The sequence below is a fragment of the Cucurbita maxima genome, unplaced genomic scaffold, assembly GCF_002738345.1.
Source record: "Cucurbita maxima cultivar Rimu unplaced genomic scaffold, Cmax_1.0 Cma_Scf00003, whole genome shotgun sequence".
Classification (NCBI taxonomy): Eukaryota; Viridiplantae; Streptophyta; class Magnoliopsida; order Cucurbitales; family Cucurbitaceae; genus Cucurbita; species Cucurbita maxima.
The window spans coordinates 4,055,460-4,073,291 of NW_019272019.1; the positions used below are offsets into that span (position 1 = coordinate 4,055,460).

At 37.6% G+C, this 17,832-nt stretch overlaps 3 protein-coding genes and 1 long non-coding RNA gene across 4 annotated transcripts; 2 read left to right on the forward strand and 2 right to left on the reverse strand.

Annotated features, from left to right (window-relative positions):
* Positions 1–410: 410 nt before the first annotated feature.
* On the forward strand, positions 411–976 carry LOC111476481. Its single transcript, XR_002717082.1, has 2 exons — positions 411–553; positions 728–976. It is a non-coding gene; the product is annotated as an uncharacterized LOC111476481 (long non-coding RNA).
* Positions 977–2,919: 1,943 nt separating this feature from the next.
* Positions 2,920–5,466, reverse strand: LOC111476478. The gene is made up of 7 exons (XM_023120151.1): positions 4,386–5,466; positions 4,179–4,300; positions 3,633–3,746; positions 3,494–3,554; positions 3,331–3,411; positions 3,182–3,270; positions 2,920–3,108 (listed from the first exon to the last, which is right to left on the reverse strand). The coding sequence occupies exons 1-7, from the start codon at positions 4,503–4,505 to the stop codon at positions 3,024–3,026; spliced, it is 672 nt and encodes a 223-aa protein (XP_022975919.1). The 5' UTR covers positions 4,506–5,466; the 3' UTR covers positions 2,920–3,023.
* Positions 5,467–5,891: 425 nt separating this feature from the next.
* On the reverse strand, positions 5,892–9,026 carry LOC111476477 (TPR repeat-containing thioredoxin TTL1-like). The gene is made up of 7 exons (XM_023120149.1): positions 8,871–9,026; positions 7,692–8,542; positions 7,228–7,596; positions 6,799–7,132; positions 6,509–6,713; positions 6,337–6,437; positions 5,892–6,270 (listed from the first exon to the last, which is right to left on the reverse strand). The coding sequence occupies exons 2-7, from the start codon at positions 8,519–8,521 to the stop codon at positions 6,118–6,120; spliced, it is 1,992 nt and encodes a 663-aa protein (XP_022975917.1). The 5' UTR covers positions 8,522–8,542; positions 8,871–9,026; the 3' UTR covers positions 5,892–6,117.
* Positions 9,027–16,629: 7,603 nt separating this feature from the next.
* On the forward strand, positions 16,630–17,592 carry LOC111476479. The gene has a single exon (XM_023120152.1). The coding sequence runs from the start codon at positions 16,837–16,839 to the stop codon at positions 17,497–17,499; it is 663 nt and encodes a 220-aa protein (XP_022975920.1). The 5' UTR covers positions 16,630–16,836; the 3' UTR covers positions 17,500–17,592.
* Positions 17,593–17,832: the final 240 nt, after the last annotated feature.

Sequence of the window (17,832 nt, forward strand, 5' to 3'; positions counted from 1 at the left end):
AAAAAAAAAAAAAAAAAAAAAAAAAAAACTATAAATATGGCCTTAAATTCTTATACTAATGTGCATCTTTACATGGTTACTATATAAAATGACCAAAGATTAAATTTTTAAATATAACAGAAATTGTGATGGTAAAGAATAAAAATTAATTGGTGTAGAGAAATACCCGCGAATCGATCATCTTCTGAAGGACACCCACGAGTCGACCAGCGTCTCGAAGCGGTGTCGACAGTGGATTGGGGAATAGGGAAATGGGGAGACGCAAAAATGCAAGCGGCCAGCCAACTGTCGTTTGATGCTCTCCACCGACGTCCAGCGGCAGGAGCAGCAGTAGCAGCTCAGAAGCCCCTTTGTTTTTATTACAACAGAGCGCACAGTTGGCTTTTAGGTTCGTACTTCGTATATTACACTGTTTGTGTGTGTTTGTATGTGCGTGGGGGAGCCCCTCGATTGTGTTCTGTCCTCACTCACTCCTACAATCCAAACCCTAATCCTTCTCTGTTCTATTGCTTTTTTTGTTGGATTCCGTTGATTAATTATCATTTATGACCATGTGGGTATTCATTCAAATTTCCCTTCCATTAGGGCCACATTCTCTACGGTGGGTTTGCCTTGTTTTGCATGATATTGGCTGCTGCCAGTTGCTTCAACTTTTTTTTTTGGGTTAAATTCTAAAGAACAACTTCAAATGCTGTGATGATTTGTGTTAATTCCACTGTTGTATTAGGTGATACATAATTCAGTGAAAAGAACAAGATAACTCAATCTTGAGTGATGCGTGAAGCTTGTTGATCACCACGGGTCCGGGATTTGCTTAAATGAGCTGTTTTCATTCACCAACATAACTTCAGGTTAGGAGATTTTACTCTCAAAGTTCATTGATCACGTATTGATATTGTTGTCCAATGTTCTTCTATTTTGCTGTTGCTCAAAACTAGTCATGCTGATTCTGTAAATGGTGTAGTTTTTGCCTGAATTTCTGTTTTCTTGAGTCTCCCATTTAGATCTTCCAAACCAGGTAGGTCACTGCATGACTAGTGTTTGGCTCTGATACCATTTGTAACTGTTCAAACCCACCGCTAGTAAATATTGTTTGCTTTGACCCGTTATGTAATGCCGTAAACTTTACGATTTTAAACGCGTCTACTAGGGAGAGGTTTTCACACTCTTATAAAAAATGATTTGTTCCCTTCTCCAACCAATGTGGGATCTCACAATCCACCTCTCTTGGAAGGTCAGTGTTCTCACTGGCACACCGTTTGGTGTCTGGGTTTGATACCATTTATAGTTGTCCAAGATATGGATACAATAACTTGACAAGTACATGATATTTAGGATACTTAGGCAGTCAAATAAGGCTCTTGTTCTGAGAAGTTTGCTCTTGTTTCTTTTCTAACATGTTGCTGCATAGCAGGAAGTCATTGAACCAACAACATTCATGACCCCCATTGCTATCATTTCCTTGTTCCAATTGCAATGGCTTCCTAGAAATCCAAACAAGAGATTCAGAACACTGACACAAAAAATCTCTACTGAACTTTATTCCAAGAAAGCTTTTGTGTGGGAGCCCATATAGATTAGAGAAGGGAACGAAACATTCCTTATAAGGGCGTGGAAACTTCTCCCTAGCGGACGCGTTTTAAAAACCTTGAGAGGAAGCTTGGAAGGGAAAATCCAAATAAGACAATATTTGGTAGCGGTGGACTTCCTGGAAGGAAAAATCCAAATAAGACAATATCTACTAGCGGTGGGCTTGGGCTGATACAAATGGTATCAATGCTAAACACCGGGCGGTATGCCAGCGAGGACGCTAGGCCCCCAAGGGGGTAGATTGTGAGATCCCACGTTGGTTGAAGAGGGGAACGAAACATTCCTTATAAAGTGTGTGAAAACCTCTCCCCAACATACCCGTTTTAAAAATGTTGAGGGGAAGTTCGGAAGGAAAAATCTAAAAAAAACCATATATAGTAGCGGTGGACTTGGACTGTTATACTTTGACTTGTTGGAGAGCAATGGTGATGGCAGGCGCCCACGAAGCCAACAATAGCAGCATGAGACACGAATTGAATAAGGAACCCCAACCTGATCCCAGAGTTAAAAAATTTACTCTTAATAAGTGGAAATTGAGCAGGGGATTTCATAAAAACATATCGAAGACGTGAAACAAAGATCATAAGATCGTAATACATTAAGGAATATCCAAAACATCTCATAATGGTACCTCTACCTCGTCTCCTCTGTTCTGCTTCAGATCTTTCTTGTTCTTCCCACAAAGTTAAATTATAAAATCACCCCATGGAATTATATAGACAAAGGGATGACCACATACAATGTAGCTGAAACTGGTTCACTGTTTTGTTTGGTTGCTGAGAAAACTCACGAAGATTTATGAAACAGAGCATCGGAATCCCGGAAAACAGGACAGTTCAAGTAGGATAGTTAATCCACGTGGAATATTGGGAGAAACAGGTTTTAAAATGGAAGGTTGTTATTGGTTGTTAGTGGGTACTTTGTGATGTGATGGGTCCCATTAATAGACACGCCGGACGATGTTGAACTTGGGTCGGTTCTCGGTCGCTGTTCGGTAATGTGATTGGGCGACCACGTCAAACCAACCCATGAATTTCCGAGTTGGAATATCTTTTTTGTTTATTTGTTGTTCCATGGTCAATTTCTATATTTATTTCTTTTCTTTTTAAATTAAATCAACCATTTTTGATAGTATTGATATAGTAACAACTTAAGTTCACTGCTAGTAGATATTGTCCATTTTAGCTTATTATATGTAGCCGTCAGTCTCACAATTTAAAAATGTGTTGGTTAGGAAGGCAAATCCCGAGACCAATCTATCTTTTTTCCCTCTTAGTCAATGAGCCATTAATAGTCTGATAAGGAAAAAATGAAAAGAGATAAACTCAACATGCATAGAAAATTGTGAACTTGTATCGATCTATGATGTGCGTCATTCGAATGGAGTGAAATTGTTCGTACATAAGTGATATAAATATAAGAGATAATGAAAATTAAAGGGGGGAAAAGAGGCGAAGATGAGGATCCATTGGTAGACCAACTTCTTCAAACATGATATCATAAACAGAGTTGGTAGGCCTGAAGAAATGAACCAAAATTTAATCATAATAAGAAATTTGAAGCAACCAATTAGGTTTATAATAAGAACAACCTGCCATCCGATGGGTTCCTCTTCGCAGCAATTAAAGACGAAACATGAGCCGATTGATTCTTCATTCTCCCAAATTTCCCTGTTCCACCCTACAAGTTTTCTGCCATAAAACTTTTTCTCTGTAAATCCACACTATGTAAATGTGTTACCTTGGTGTATAGGGAAGTCTGTGACGACAACGACTCTCTAACGGTGCAATGCGTTAGAGCAGCATCATCATCTCGAGCTCTCTAACAAAATTTAAGTCGGTAAGATCAAAAAGATGATAACTTGAGTATAGTTCAACTCATGGTTAGAAAAAAAAGGTTCGACCTTTCTAAGTTTTGGTGCTTCGGGTCGATCATCATGGTATGAATTCATCCCGGACTGCAGCCTAAGATGTTTCACAACATATATGAACCAAGTCCATTCTCAAATAAGGAATTTGAAGAACTTGAAAAACTTAGAATACCTGAAAGGCATGGGATTGTGGGAGTGTGCCTGCTGCCGTCTTACCCAGTTCTGATAAACGTTAGTAATGTTGACGCTATGTGGGCTGGTGCCGGTGGAACGCATGTTTAGAGTTCTAAAAAAAAGTTCATAATAAGCATATAAATTTGTTAAAAGTTCATAGATTTCATCCAATAACAGTGTACAGAGCCTTCCCCATAGCCTATGGAGCCTTCGAACAACCTCCCCTTAATCGTGGCTCCTCGAACAAAGTTCACCCTATGTTCGACAGTTGAGTTACTTTTGACTATACTTTCGAAGCTCACAACTTCTTTGTTCGACATTTGAAGATTCTATTGACATGACTAAGTTAAGAATATGACTCAAATACTAGGTTAGGAATCACGACTCTCCACAATGGTATGATATCGTCCACTTTGAGCATAAACTCTCGTGACTTTACTTTGGGCTTCTCCAAAGGTCTCATATCAATGGAGGTGTATTCTTTACTTATAAACCCGTGATCATTCATAGATTTAATCAAAATAACAGGAAGAAGTTGACCTACAGAGACAAATCCTGGAGAGGAGAGAAGTTTCCAAGGCCTGGATTACTGTTTTGATAGGCTTGATGATAGCTATCTTGATCTGAATGAGCTGCTCCCAATCCCAGTTCCAATCCCAAGCCCACCTGATCATTCAAACATCAACGAACTCACTTAAACATGGATTAAACCAATCAAAATGAAGCTTTTGAAGGCAAGAAAAGAACTAACATTAGAGGAATTGGCAGAAGTGGTATCATGGTTAGTTGGGTTGTTCTTGAAGTTGAGCTGAAAATCCACACAAGGCCCAGAGGAGACAGATTCATCAGTGGCATGGTTTTGAGCCTCCATTGCTTTAGAACAGAGAATTGTTGTGGGAATCAAGGTAATGAAATGAAGATATGAGAGAAGTTCTTGAAAAGAATCCAAATGAGAGTAAAAAACAAAAGGGAATTCCTGTGGGTCCAGACTTGGATTGAGCAGCTACAGCTCTACCCACAGATCTTGGCTTTAATTGTCCATTGTAAAACGAAGTCAAATCAAATTCTCTTTTGTGTGTTTGTTTTGATCAATGAAGTGAATACAGATGAAAGGTCTAGAGAAGTTGTGAAAGAGAGGCAGATGTTTTAGCAGGAAGGTGTAACGCCTCTGCATTGGAATTAATATGGAGATCCTCATGCATGGATCCACCTAATATTCCCAACTCACCAATCCCCCTCTCCACACATATATTTGTTTATTCCATGTATTTGTTTAGATATACGTGAGGTTTTGAATGAGGACTTAGAATCCGAATTTGGCCCCCGATGACCCTGACATTCTTTTATACAACATGGTCACATTACCTGTTTTTCACTTTTTAAGATGGTAGACTATTCTCATGGACCAATATGAGTTATTCGAGCACGATTCGTCCATACTCACATACATCTCAAGAAAATTCTTAGGTAGATAGTACACTTAATGTAACAGCCCAAGCTCATTGCTAGTAGAAGTTGTCCGCTTTGATCCGTTATGTATCACCGTCAGTCTCATAGTTTGAAAACGCGTCTACTATGGAGAGAGTCTAGCCCTACTCCAACCAGTGCCTCGCACCGTCCAGTGACTGACTCTGATACCATTTGTAACAGCCCAAGCCCACCGCTAGTAGATATTGTCTCCTTTGACCCGTTATATATCGTCGTTAGATTCATAGTTTTAAAACGCGTCTACTATGGAGAGGTCTAGCCCTACTCCAACCGGTGCCTTGCATCGTCTGGTGACTAGCTCTGATACCATTTGTAATAGTACAAACCCACCGTTAGCAAATATTGTCCGCTCTGGCCTGTTACGCATCGTCGTTAGCCTCACGGTTTTAAATTGTGTCTACTATGGAGAGCGTCTAGCCCTACTCCGCTAGTGCCTCGTACTGTTTAGTGAGCTCTGAGGTAATTTGTAACACCCCAAGGCCACTGCTAGCAGATATTGTCCACTTTAACCCGTTACGTATCGCAGTCAACCTCATGATCTTTTAAAACGCGTCTATTAGGGAGAAGTTTCCATACCCTTATAAGGAATGTTTCGTTCCCCTCTCCAACTGATATGAGATCTCACTCTTAACCATCGAGTCACTATGATTGAGTCACCGAAAAGGAAAGTGCACCATGTTCGTATAGATAATGACTTTTAATTATGTTTTTCTTAACCATTATATCCTCAAAATCGCTTTCCTTCAGATATGGTTTCGGTCTATTCATATACCCATCCTTAAATCATTCCCGTACGAAAGCAAGACAAAGTCTTTTTCATTCCAATTTCATCAATCATATATACATATGAACAAAAGAAAGAAATCTCAAAAAACAAAACCAATAAAGGGTTGTCTAAAGCCCAATGGCGGCGACTCCATTGGAGTACCCCAATCTGTTGTAAACAAAAACAAATCTTCTGGTTTTCCTCTGTTTCTCTAAGCTTCTGCTTCAACTCAACTGCTGCACAACTTCACTAAGCTCTCTAATGAATGGGGTTCAGAGGCTGCAATCTCCTTCACTATTCTTCCATTTCTGTATATCTTAAAAGCTGGAATAGCACTCACTTTCTCCAACTTCGCCAAATAAGGATGATCTTCTATCTCCACCTGAAACTCTCCCAAATTCAGCATTCTAACATCACAATCTCAACTAAGTATTCAGTAGATTCTTACCTTGAGAAAGTTTACTGATGGAAACCTCTTGTAAACCTGCTCCAACACTTCCAACCCCTGTTTTTGGTTGCCTTTGTTGCAAAACAGAGCCACACACATCCCTGCCAATTCAAAACTTCAAAAAACAGACAACTTTACATGGATGCATCACTTTTCTTCTGCACTTACTTACCAGGAGAAGTAACGAAGTGTCTAAACCGCTCGTAGCTAGAAATAGACACTAAATTGGACCCAAATTTCATGTCTTTGACGTCCTCCCCATGCTGCTTTCTGAGTTGAAGCTTCGCCTCGAACAGAGCCCTCCCCACTTCCTCATTTCCTGGTGTTTCTCTTATCAAAACCTCATAATCTTGAATTGAAGCCTCCCATCGTTCCATCTGGTCACAAAATTGGGACAAATCTTTAGAAATAACCAAAATGAGCATCAAATAAGGAAGTTCTTTTGAGGCAAAATTTACTTACTTTAGCATTGCAATCAGCCCTGCGGAGTCTGGCTTTACTGTAACATGGCTGTGCGTGGAGAGCTGCAGTGCAATCTTCAACAGCTTTCTCATACTGCCCGAGCTTCGATCGACAAGCGGCTCGATTGCATAACAAAATTGAGTTATATGGGTCGTTTTCTAGTCCTTCACTATATGCAATACATGCCTCAGAGAATCTAGATTCCTTGAAAAGTAGATTGCCTCTCAATCGAGCTGATGAAATGAACTTAGCCCATTTTGCCACTCTACTTGCTTCCCTGTTGGTTGGATCAAGCTGTGTTGATTTTTCAGCTGCTTCCACTGCTTCCTCAAACCTGTAAAAAATTCACAAAACCCCAAAACTTATTACTCTCTGAAACGAAGTTCCCAAGTCATAATTTGAAGATCATTTTGATCCCTTTCTTCTAACCTGCCCATGGTCATGTAAACTTGTGCCTCGATGGATAAAATAAGGGCGCTATCAGATAAACTAAATGACTTGGTTAGAGTGTTAGCCATTAGGGTTTGGCCCTTTTGGTAAATGGAATATGCCTCTAAATGTCTATGGAGCTTCAACAATGCCTCAGCTTGCAGGGCATAGAGTTTATAAGCTGAACAAGAAACAGAGGAAATTGCATAATTGGTCTCTTTGAACAGAGTGTCCCATTCTTGTAACTTTCTTGCTTCAATACACCTACTCAGGCAACTCTGAAGTGCACGAGCTTTGTTCATGTCGTTTATGTCACTGTATGAGCCGGATTGTTCCATGTGATCCAGTGCTTTCTCAGGCTCTCCAGTTCTGTAATAAGCAAAATGGCAATTCGTGGTGGCTGAGCTTTCAAATGGCGGACAAGTTTTGAACCCAGAAATAAGAACAGAGATTCGTATTATTACCTGAGGTAGATAGTGGCTAGACGTTGATGGGCTCTTTGATAAGAAGGCTGAATCTTTAATGCTTTTTTGCATTCTTCAATGGCTTCCATCAAACGATTTAAGCCAATCAGAGCAGCTCCTTTGTTGCTGTAGTAAACGGCGTTCTCTGAATCCAAATCTATTGCTCTATTATACAAAGCCAATGCTTCTTCATATTTCCCCTTTTTGTATGCCTCATTTCCCATGGATTTCAAAACATCCGGTTCTAATTTACCTCTCACGCCTTGAATCTGTCGGAATTCACATGAATTTCTCCGAATTATGTTCCCCATGTTATTACCTCCAAGTCTTGGACTTGAGTTCATCTCTTTCAGCCTTGGACTGTTGTTTGCCGACAGATTCCCACCTCCAGCTTGCTTCAAATTACCCAAAACCGCGCCATTACTTAAAGATGTACGGATGTGGGTTCTGGGTTCGGTCAATTGTTGCTGGGAATTGATCGCTCTGGTTTGTGCAGAGCCATTGGAGGACGATGTGGAGCTTCTTGCAGCATCGGAAGGCCTTCGACTTTGATTCTTTTGTTGAGAAATCGAGGGCCTTGGTTGATCCAAAGTGGGTTTTTTCGGTGTCTTTTGATCTTGTTCCACTGAGTTTCTGGCTGTTGGCGCATCGTCGGAAACAGAGCTCCGGCTCTTCCTTGTTGGGTTCTCTGTTTTGGGTACTTTTAAGTCGACTGGTTCGGTGTTGTTTGTGGGTAATGAATGCACAGAGGTTTTCTTCAACCATTTGCACCGTCGCTGGAAAACCCCTCTCATAAAACCACAACGAGAGAAATCGGCTTCTTTTTCCATAATTATCTCTGCAATTAGTTCCTGTAGATAAAACAGAGAAAAAACAGAGCAATTCCGACGGTGTTAAAGTTTCTAGGCAGAGACAGATCGAAGAACACAGATTAATCCAAACAAGTTCCTTAATTCAGTAACGTATTGTTTTTTCCCCCTGAAACTTCTCTATCGCCGCCGTCGTTCAGGTCAGTGAGCGGCGGCGTTTTTCTTTGATCAAATCCAGAACCATTGTTGGGTTCATTCATTTAAACGAAAGAAACTTGAGGACCGACAAACAATGAAATGAAAGGGTGAGAAGCCAAGAGAAGAATGCATTAAAGATGTATAAAAAAGGGTAACAAAAATAGGATCATACCTCCTTTCTTGAGTTGCAAGCTTGACGGGAAACTAATGGAGGAAGGAGAAGGAAAGGAAGGGAAATGGAGTCTCAGGTGGGTGGGTGAGTGGAAATGGAGCAGATTCTTGTTATATATACAGGAACAGAGAGCTCTTCAATTATTTCCTCTGCTCCACTAATCTTTCAAAACAAAGACCTCCCCCTTAATACTTCTTAACCAATTCTGCTAACTCTTACTTGAAACCAAGTAAACTAATCCAATTCCCTATTCTCGAGCATCGACGAGAACGAAAGTGTGGAAACCTCTCTCTAATAGACATGTTTTAAAACCTTGAAGAGAAGCTCGGAAGGAAAAACCCAGATGGTATCAAAGCGTGACACTGGACAGCCTTCCTTATAGGAGTGTGGAAATCTCTCCCTATTAGACGCGTTTTGAAATTCGTCAACGAGGACGATAGGCCCCAGAAAGGGTAGATTGTAAGGTGAGGGGAACAAAGTATTTTTTTATTAAAAGGGTGTGAAAATCTCTCCTTAGTAGACGCATTTTACAGACGTTAAGCCCTAAGAAGAATAGAATGTGAGGTGAGAGAGGAACAAAACATTTCTTATAAGGGCATAAAAACTTCTAACTAGTAGACAGTAGTGTGAAAATCTCTCTATAGTATACCGCGTTTCAAAACTATGAGGCTGACTCTAGACTCAAAGAAGGATAGAGCGTGAGGTGAGAAGAATGAAATATTCCTTCTAAAGGTGTGAAAATCTCTCCCGAATAGACGCAATTGAAAATCACGAAGCTGATGACTATATATAACGGGTGAAAGCAGACTATTTAGTGTTAGTTTCTTTAAATAATACAAAAAGGAATTCAAGTGAGGGCGCCATTAATATGTAAACAAATACAGCGTCCCTACCCATTTCCATTCTATTTTATTGTATAATATGAATTTTACTGCTTTTTATTTATTAATTAATTATTGGATTGAATTACATGTAATATTAAATAAAAAGAGACCCGGATCTTACCACCAAATTTGGTGGACCCGGTTCACATAAGAACAGAGCATCTCAATTTCTTTTTTAAAAGAGAGGTGCATGATTAAGTTGGTCTTGTCTGGTGCACTTTAGATTAATTATTCCTTAATTAAACAAGGTTTAATCTACGTATAATCCTCATTTTCTTATTAAATTTTATTTTAATATTATTTAATTTCTTCAACAATAAAAAATATACTGTATGCAACGTGTATTAATTGGGTGGAAAAATAATTAAATGCGATAAATTCCTCTGTCGTTCTCTCGTGGCCCAACCTTAATTTTTGTTAGGTGGAGATTAGACCCCTAATCAAGGGCTCAATGTATTCGACTTTATATTAAAATAAAATTAAAAAAAAATGTGGGTTTTCTGTAATATAATATTCTATTTTAATAATAAAATAATAAAATGTTTTTTCTTGCCTTTAATCATATTTTCCCTTAATTAATTAGCTTTATTATTATATGTTAATTTAGGTATTAGGTAATTAAGTCTTTTAATTAGAAGGAAGATTCTGACTATAAGTATGTATTACTTCCTTAACCATTGACAATATTACGCAGTTTGAAAATTTGTCATTAAATGAATATTCTATTAAAAAGAATTGTATTCTTCAAGTAATCAACAAGATTAGGTAAAAATTATGATTTTTTTTTTCTTTTTTTTTTTTTTTGAAAAAGAAGACTAAATATGTGATAACGAGACTAAATATGCATGTTTTGCAAGTGGTCATCCAAGGTAGAATTGAGTCAAGTAAAGTTGACCATGAAGTTCTTATGACTGAACCATTGAAAAGAAAGTTGCACTTTATTAGTACAAGTAGTAATTTTTCATTTCTTTCGAGCATTTCTTAGTCATTCTATCTTTAGGATTCTTCTCATTGGGTGAGATTCCACATTAGGGAGGACAATATCTGGTAGTGATGGGCTTAGACTGTTACAAATGGTATTAGAGCCAGACACGGAGCAGTGTGCCAGCGAGAACACTGAGCTCCAAAGGGATGGATTATGAGGTCTCACGTCGTTGGTTGGAGAGGAAAACAAAACATTTATGGTAAAGGTAACATCCCTTTCTTTTCTTTTACACCAATTATCACAACATATGCTAAAAAGACTGGTATTGGTATAAGATGGTCATAAAATTATGGAAATAAGCATAGTACATAAAAGGTAAAAGGTAAGGCATTATTAATGAGAACATTCTTTATATTCACCTCATCCTCTGAATTGAAATAATTGAGACATAATAACAGTGGTAATGAATTAATGATATTGGTAAAAAATGATTGGTAGGATTGGGACATTGATTTATTATAATTTTAATATGCTTCTCTTATAAAGTGATATCACTATCATCTTCTTCGCATTAATACATACACACCAGATGATCAAAACTAGTCTCTAAATTAATAAATTTCTTTTCATAATTAGGGCCAAAAACAAAAGCAATTGGTTTGTTAAACCGGATTACAGCTTAATTCCCAGGAAGCAGCCAAAAAAAACAGGTTTAGAAAATTTTAATTAAAAGGGTTTTTAGTATTTTCCGCAAATTTAGGGTTTTTTTTTTTTGTTTTTTTTTATAGAGATATTTTTAATTTTTAAGAATATCTAATAGTTATAACAGATGTATTATGTCTTATGAATGTTTGATATTTGAGTTTTATGAGATTTTAGTAGTGTAATATGTTAAGTAGATAAATAAGATTTTTTTAAATAATATTCCTCGCAAATTTAGGGTTTTTTTTTTGTTTTTTTGTGGATAGTGTTGTTTATCTCGAGAGAATTCGACCAATCTGGACCACCTAATTTAAAAATTGTGTTGAGTTATTATTAATTTTTATTTGGGTTTGAGCTAATTTTTTTAATTTATTATGAAAATTAAAAATATTTAATAGTGATTAAAAAAAATGACATATTCAAAATTTGAAATTAATATAAAAAATTTAAATATACATACAAAAACATTGTAACAAAAATGTGGACTTTTTGTCTCCCTAAAGCTGTCGGTGTGGTGTGGGTCGGCACGCGCTTTACACTCTTCTTAATTCAATATCGCTACAAACAATAATCCATTAATTTTTTTTTAATTTTATTTTGTAAAATTTATTTCTCCATTATTATTTTAAATTTCCCTTCCCACCTTTTTTTATTTTTTATTTTTTTTTATTGCCTTCATTGTGTTACAAAACATGCATGATTTATGAATTATTCCAATATATGTTTATTTTTTTTTGTTTGAAATTAGATGCTTAAATGTATTATGCATTAATGAACTATATAATATAAATTTTATGAAAAAGCTACATTAAAGATTACTAACGATATTTGAGTTTAAATTTTATATTTTATTATTATTATTTTTATATATATAATTAGGAACCTGTTACCTTATTTTTTGCATGGGACCCACAAATCATAAATTAAGATTAGCTTTGTGATTGGTACTAGAAAATAGTCCCTAAAAATGATAGCATCTTTAAAGCCTCTGAAGTGAACTTAGAAAAATATACTTTTGTCTATATTCAGATGAGAGTAATTTTAATGATAAGATGACTAAAAAAGATTTAAAAAATTAAAAATTACTATTTATACTAACAACTTTGTGTTTGGGTGGCTCCATGGTTAATTTTTATTTTCCGTGACGTGTTTGGTTTGGAGTAATTCTATGTTGGGTTGGTATGTAGGGTGTAAGCAATGTGACTTTGTCTGCAGAAGAATGTCGAGACGCACGAGCACTGAATCTAAATCCTAAACCTGAAGCGTTTGAGTTTTAAATAAGATATTTATAAAATAGGGTAGAGTTTTAAAAGGGTGTGATATTAAAAATTATCCTAGTGTAAGGTGAGGCAAAGATATATTCGGAAAATCTGAAAAAGTAAAGAGTGCAAGGCCAACCACCGGACATCCATTGATTTATTTATTTATTTATTTATTTATTTTTATTTTAGACATTGAAAAGAAAATTTAATCTTTTGGCGCACGACCTCTCCTAGCTACTTCCTAAATTGACTTTCCAAAATTCTAATTTTCTTTCTCCCATCCAACCCCTCTTCATATTCCAAAATTCCTTCTACATTTATGCGATTCAGATAGAGATGTCTACGCATGGAGCGGGGGCTAGAAAAGTCTTTTCCTTTTTTAGTCAGATGTGGGCGAGGAGGAATTTCAACTCGTGACACCGTGGTTCGTAGTCATGTGCTCTAATTTTCCGAGCTAGAGGCTTCACTCCATTTCCACTAGATCTATTTCCAGGGGTACCCTAAAAAAAGGAAATTTTCTTCTTTCCAGCCATTTGCCATTTCAGGTTAAGAAGTCATGAAAGGGCCTCTATATATATATATTGAAAATATATTTATATTAAGTGAGACGGAACAAAGAATCCATCTTCATTCGAGACACAATATTAGGGGATTGAGTTGCCGAAAGAAAAGCAATATATTTAGGGGTTTATTAAAATACAAATAAAAAGCTTTTCAAGATATTGCAAAAGAAAAATGCAGTCAAAGTTTTCAACTTATAAAAACAGTGTGGCATCTAAAGCTGGATTTGGCTTTTTCTTTTATAATCCTAATGATAAAAATAATAATAAGGTTAAAATTTAGGGCATATTGGGGTCCATTTGTGTGGGTTTAGAATGACAAGTACGGGTACATGTATGCAACACTTTCCTTGTTCTAAAAGACAACCACACCGACAAAGCAAGGAGGTGGAGGTGGAGGTGGAGGTGGAGGTGGAGGTGGAGGAGGAGGAGAGCTTTGGTTTGGTGGTTGTTTGAAGAGCTACGCAAAGTGAAGGAAATGAGGATGGCATGCAAATGTATAAAGCGGCGGTGGTTGTGGCCTCAACGACGAGGTGTGATCATATGGGAGAGCTTGAAATGGAAGGAAGGGCTTGGTATTTGGTGCCTCACATGGGGTCAAGCCTTGGGATTCAAGGCTGAGATAGAGATAGGGATGCGTATTTGGTGGCTAACACGTAAAGGAGAAGGGATTTATGATCCAACCTTATTCCTTCGTTCTTGCAACACCTTTTCCACCATCTTTCCCATATGGGTTTTAGAGTATCTTCATCGCAATCAAGCTGTATGGAACCTACATGCTTTTACATACCTTCAACTCTGCGTGGTGTATCCAATATTTGGAGTTTTAGTCACGTCTACCTTAACGTGCTTCAATCCATGTATTGAGGAGTTTTATGTGGACGTAGTCTCATGTATCACATGTTTCTTTTCCAAGTATTGATTAATCAAGAGGGAGATCATAGATAAGGAACCCCCTCACTATTGGTATCATAGACTTTTTGGGTAAACAAAAAGTAAAGCTACGAGAGCTTATGCTCAAAGTGGGCAATATCATACCATTTTGGAGGGTCATAGCTCTAACATGGTATTAGAGTTATGCCCTTAATTTAACCATGTCAAACAAAGAACTTGTGAGTCTCAAAGATGTAATCAAAATTGACCCAGTGTTGAATAAATAGTGTACTTTGTTCAAGAGCTCCAAAAAAAGGAGTGGAGCCTCAATTAAGGAGAGGTTATCGAAAGTCCTCAGGTGTGGTGTATTTTGTCCGAGGGGAGGATCGTTGATGATTATTGAAATAAGTAGTCCCAGTTAAAAGTGACTCAAGTGTTACCATGGGTGTACTTTGTTCAAGAGCTCTAAAGAAAGGGGTCAAGCCTCAGCTAAAGGGAGGCTGCTCACGGGTTTCATAAGCCTCAAGTATGGTGTATTATTGTCGCATGTTTCATAGGTCATAGGTATGATGTATTTTATTTGAGGGGAGGATTGTTAATGATTATTGAAACGAGTAGTCCCACATTAGCTAATTAAGAGAAAGATCATGTTTTGGTTAGATAAATCAAAAGCCAAAGTAAACATTATATATCATACCATTATCTTATTTCTTGAGCCCAAGCCCGCTAGCCATGCAAGCCAGAAATGGTCAATTATACTCGTGACAAGGCCAAAAGGGCCTAAGAAATAGTCCACCAACCACAGCCAACAGCCAAAAAGGCCCGAGATATCGGAACAGCAATAGCCAAGACGATCAAAAGATATACAGAAACAAACTCACCCACCCCCCCACGCGTGCACATCCAAAGCAAGCCAACGTGCAATGGAACCCTTTGGAGTCTTGTTAAAAGGTGTCGACAAGTAAGCGCACTAAGGAGTGGAGAAATGGAGCCGCCCGTTGTCTCCTGTGTGTATGTATGGCCTCAATTTAGGGTTTAGGGTTTTGTAGGATACGCCTTATTTGATCCATCCAGGGTACACACCATGACAACGACATCTCCTGCCCTAAATCTGTAAGTATAACCTTGTTTCTTCCAGGTGTTACTTCGTTTATGGATTTATTTCTGTTTTTTTTATTTATATAAATAATAATAATTCGAATATTTCATCTACTGTAATTATGAATATTATTGCTGAATTGTCATATATGGATTTTATTTTCTTAGAAGAAAGATTCTCTGGTGTAGCTCTCAATCATAGCTAGCTTGATCTTATATTTCTGAGCTTTGACTAAGTCAAAGGCTGATCTGGATACAGGATTCCCTTTTCTTTTTTTTTTTCTTTTTTAATTTTGTAAATAAATGAAGTTAAATAAACATGTATTAAAATGAATTATTATGATGAAAACATCGAGTGTTCCTTAATTCATGGGGGAAATTCTGTCTCTTAATAAGGCTAAAATATGTCATATCGACGTTATAATATATTGATTATTTATTTATTTATTTATTTATGTTGCGGAATTATGACGTGTTGGTGGTCTAATATTAATATTTTAATTTCATTTATATTATATATATATATATATATATAAGAACAAAGGTTCACGAGCAACCGTTGAGTTTTTATTGTTGGCAAGTGAATTTGTTTGTTATAAATTATATGTTTATTAATTATTCTATGGTCTGGATAGCACATTTTACATCAAATTTGATTTATATGAAGGTTCACAAATTATACTATATACTATTCTTTTATTTACTTTAATAATGGTGACAACCAAATATTTCTTATAATAATCTTTTTTTGACTTTATGATTGTGAGATCTCGTATCGATTGGAGGGAACAACAAAACTTCCCAGTTTTAAAACTTTGAAAGAATGCTTAGAACGGAAAACTCGAAAAATGACAGTATTTTCTAGTGGTTGGCCTTGACTATTATAAATGGTATCAGAGCTTGACACCGAGCGGAGGAAAAACTTGTAAGGGAAAAGCCAAAAAGAATAATATCTTGTGGTGGTGAGGTTGAATTGTTGTAAATGGTATCAAAGCTAGACACCGAAACATTTCTTATAAGGGTGTGGAAATCGAGAGGTGTGCTCACGAAGAAAGTTCGTAAGGAAAAACTCACACAGAAAACCCATAAGGAAAAACCCAAAAAAGATAATATCTTTGGATACAAATTGTATTAGAGAAAACCCACCAAGAAAGTCGGTAAGGAAAAACAAAAAAAAATGACAATAACTTCTAGTAGACTTGAATTGTTACCAATGATATCAGAGAAAACTCCAAGAAAGGACAATATCTTGTAATGGTGAGTTTGAACAGTTATAAATAATATCAAAGCTAGACAACGAAACATTTTTTATAAAGGCGTGGAAACTAAGCAAAAAGACATGTTTGACCCGTCGCTAGCAACCCCTTTCTGAAAGGGCGGGTCCACGCGTCTTCTTCACTTCTCAAACCCTCTTAATTCAAATACCCATCGTCCACCTCTTCAAAAGAAAAAAAAAACCCTAGCGTTCCTCCCCTAATGGCTATACCCTTTTTCTCCTTTGGCTTAGCCCATGCTTAGATCTTCCATCTCATTATTAGTACATATCTATTCCAATCTATGCGTTTTCACTTCTTTTTAGACACACCCACCTCACCCTTTTCGCTTCCAACTGAATGACAACTAAAAGATTTCCATTTTGATTCCCTCAAACCACCTTCACACATGGATTCCGGCAGCCCAAGTTTGCAATCCTCCAGCGGCGGCGATGAAGATTACGACTCTCATCAGCCTTTTCCCCCGCCGCCACCGCCGCCCCCACTTTTCTTCAACCCCAATTCCTACCAGACCCACCTCCTCCCCTCCTCCCCTTTCTACGATTTCCCCTCCGATTACACTTTCAACCCTTCCAACTCCGGGACATCTCAACCCGCCGCCGCGGAACCCACCCAAAACCAAATCCCAATTCGTTCATCCGGGGTTTTACATCCCAAAGCCACCACAAAGAAGAGAACTAGAGCCTCACGGAGAGCCCCCACCACCGTTCTCACAACCGACACTACGAATTTCCGTGCAATGGTGCAAGAGTTCACCGGAATCCCTTCCCCGCCGTTTACCGCTGGTGGGTCATCCTATTCCCGCCGATTTGATCTCTTCAACTTAGTTAAAACAACCAGCTCCACACCCACTATTCTAGAAACTTCTGGATCGGGTCTTTACTCTTCTCGTGTGGTAAAGACACAGGCTGCTATCAGGGCTGATTTAGATGCGCCCCACAATAGAACAAGCCCACTGTTAGTGTCAGCCGTGCTGCAAAATGATGAAACCTGGAGAAGCAATACCAGTGGTACCGCAGCAGGTGAATTTCACCCGTCGTTGCTCCAATAATTTGCAGCCTGACAAAAGGGATGACAAAAGGACGTGAGCATAAATTCTCGTGGCTTTTTTGAGCTTCTCCAATAAAACCTCGTACCTAGAGATGTATTTTGAGGAAGATTTTGAAAAATGGTATCACCCCACTCCAATGGCAGCTGCCATCTCCGGTCGGGGTGGGACCCGCTAAGATTTAAATATTAATATGATGGTCTACTAAAAATCTTTTAATTTAAGAGTTCTTATTGTTCACTTAATTTTGTTGATAACTATGTTTATTATTATTGATATTATCTAAGATTCATATCATATGTTTTTAATTTAATCTCTTTTTTCATGAAACGATTT

What these genes read in the sequence shown, in the direction of transcription:
- LOC111476478 (XM_023120151.1), bottom strand. Translation starts at nt 4,505, where the DNA reads ATGGAGGCTCAAAACCATGCCACTGATGAATCTGTCTCCTCTGGGCCT. An exon ending in CTTCTGCCAATTCCTCTAAT is followed by an intron (nt 4,301 to 4,385) that starts GTTAGTTCTTTT and finishes TTGAATGATCAG; the next exon opens with GTGGGCTTGGGATTGGAACT. An exon ending in AGGAACCCATCGGATGGCAG is followed by an intron (nt 3,109 to 3,181) that starts GTTGTTCTTATT and finishes TCATTTCTTCAG; the next exon opens with GCCTACCAACTCTGTTTATG.
- LOC111476479 (XM_023120152.1), top strand. Translation starts at nt 16,837, where the DNA reads ATGGATTCCGGCAGCCCAAGTTTGCAATCCTCCAGCGGCGGCGATGAA.
- LOC111476477 (XM_023120149.1), bottom strand. Translation starts at nt 8,521, where the DNA reads ATGGAAAAAGAAGCCGATTTCTCTCGTTGTGGTTTTATGAGAGGGGTT. An exon ending in ACACTTCGTTACTTCTCCTG is followed by an intron (nt 6,438 to 6,508) that starts GTAAGTAAGTGC and finishes TTGAATTGGCAG; the next exon opens with GGATGTGTGTGGCTCTGTTT. An exon ending in CATCAGTAAACTTTCTCAAG is followed by an intron (nt 6,271 to 6,336) that starts GTAAGAATCTAC and finishes GGAGAGTTTCAG; the next exon opens with GTGGAGATAGAAGATCATCC.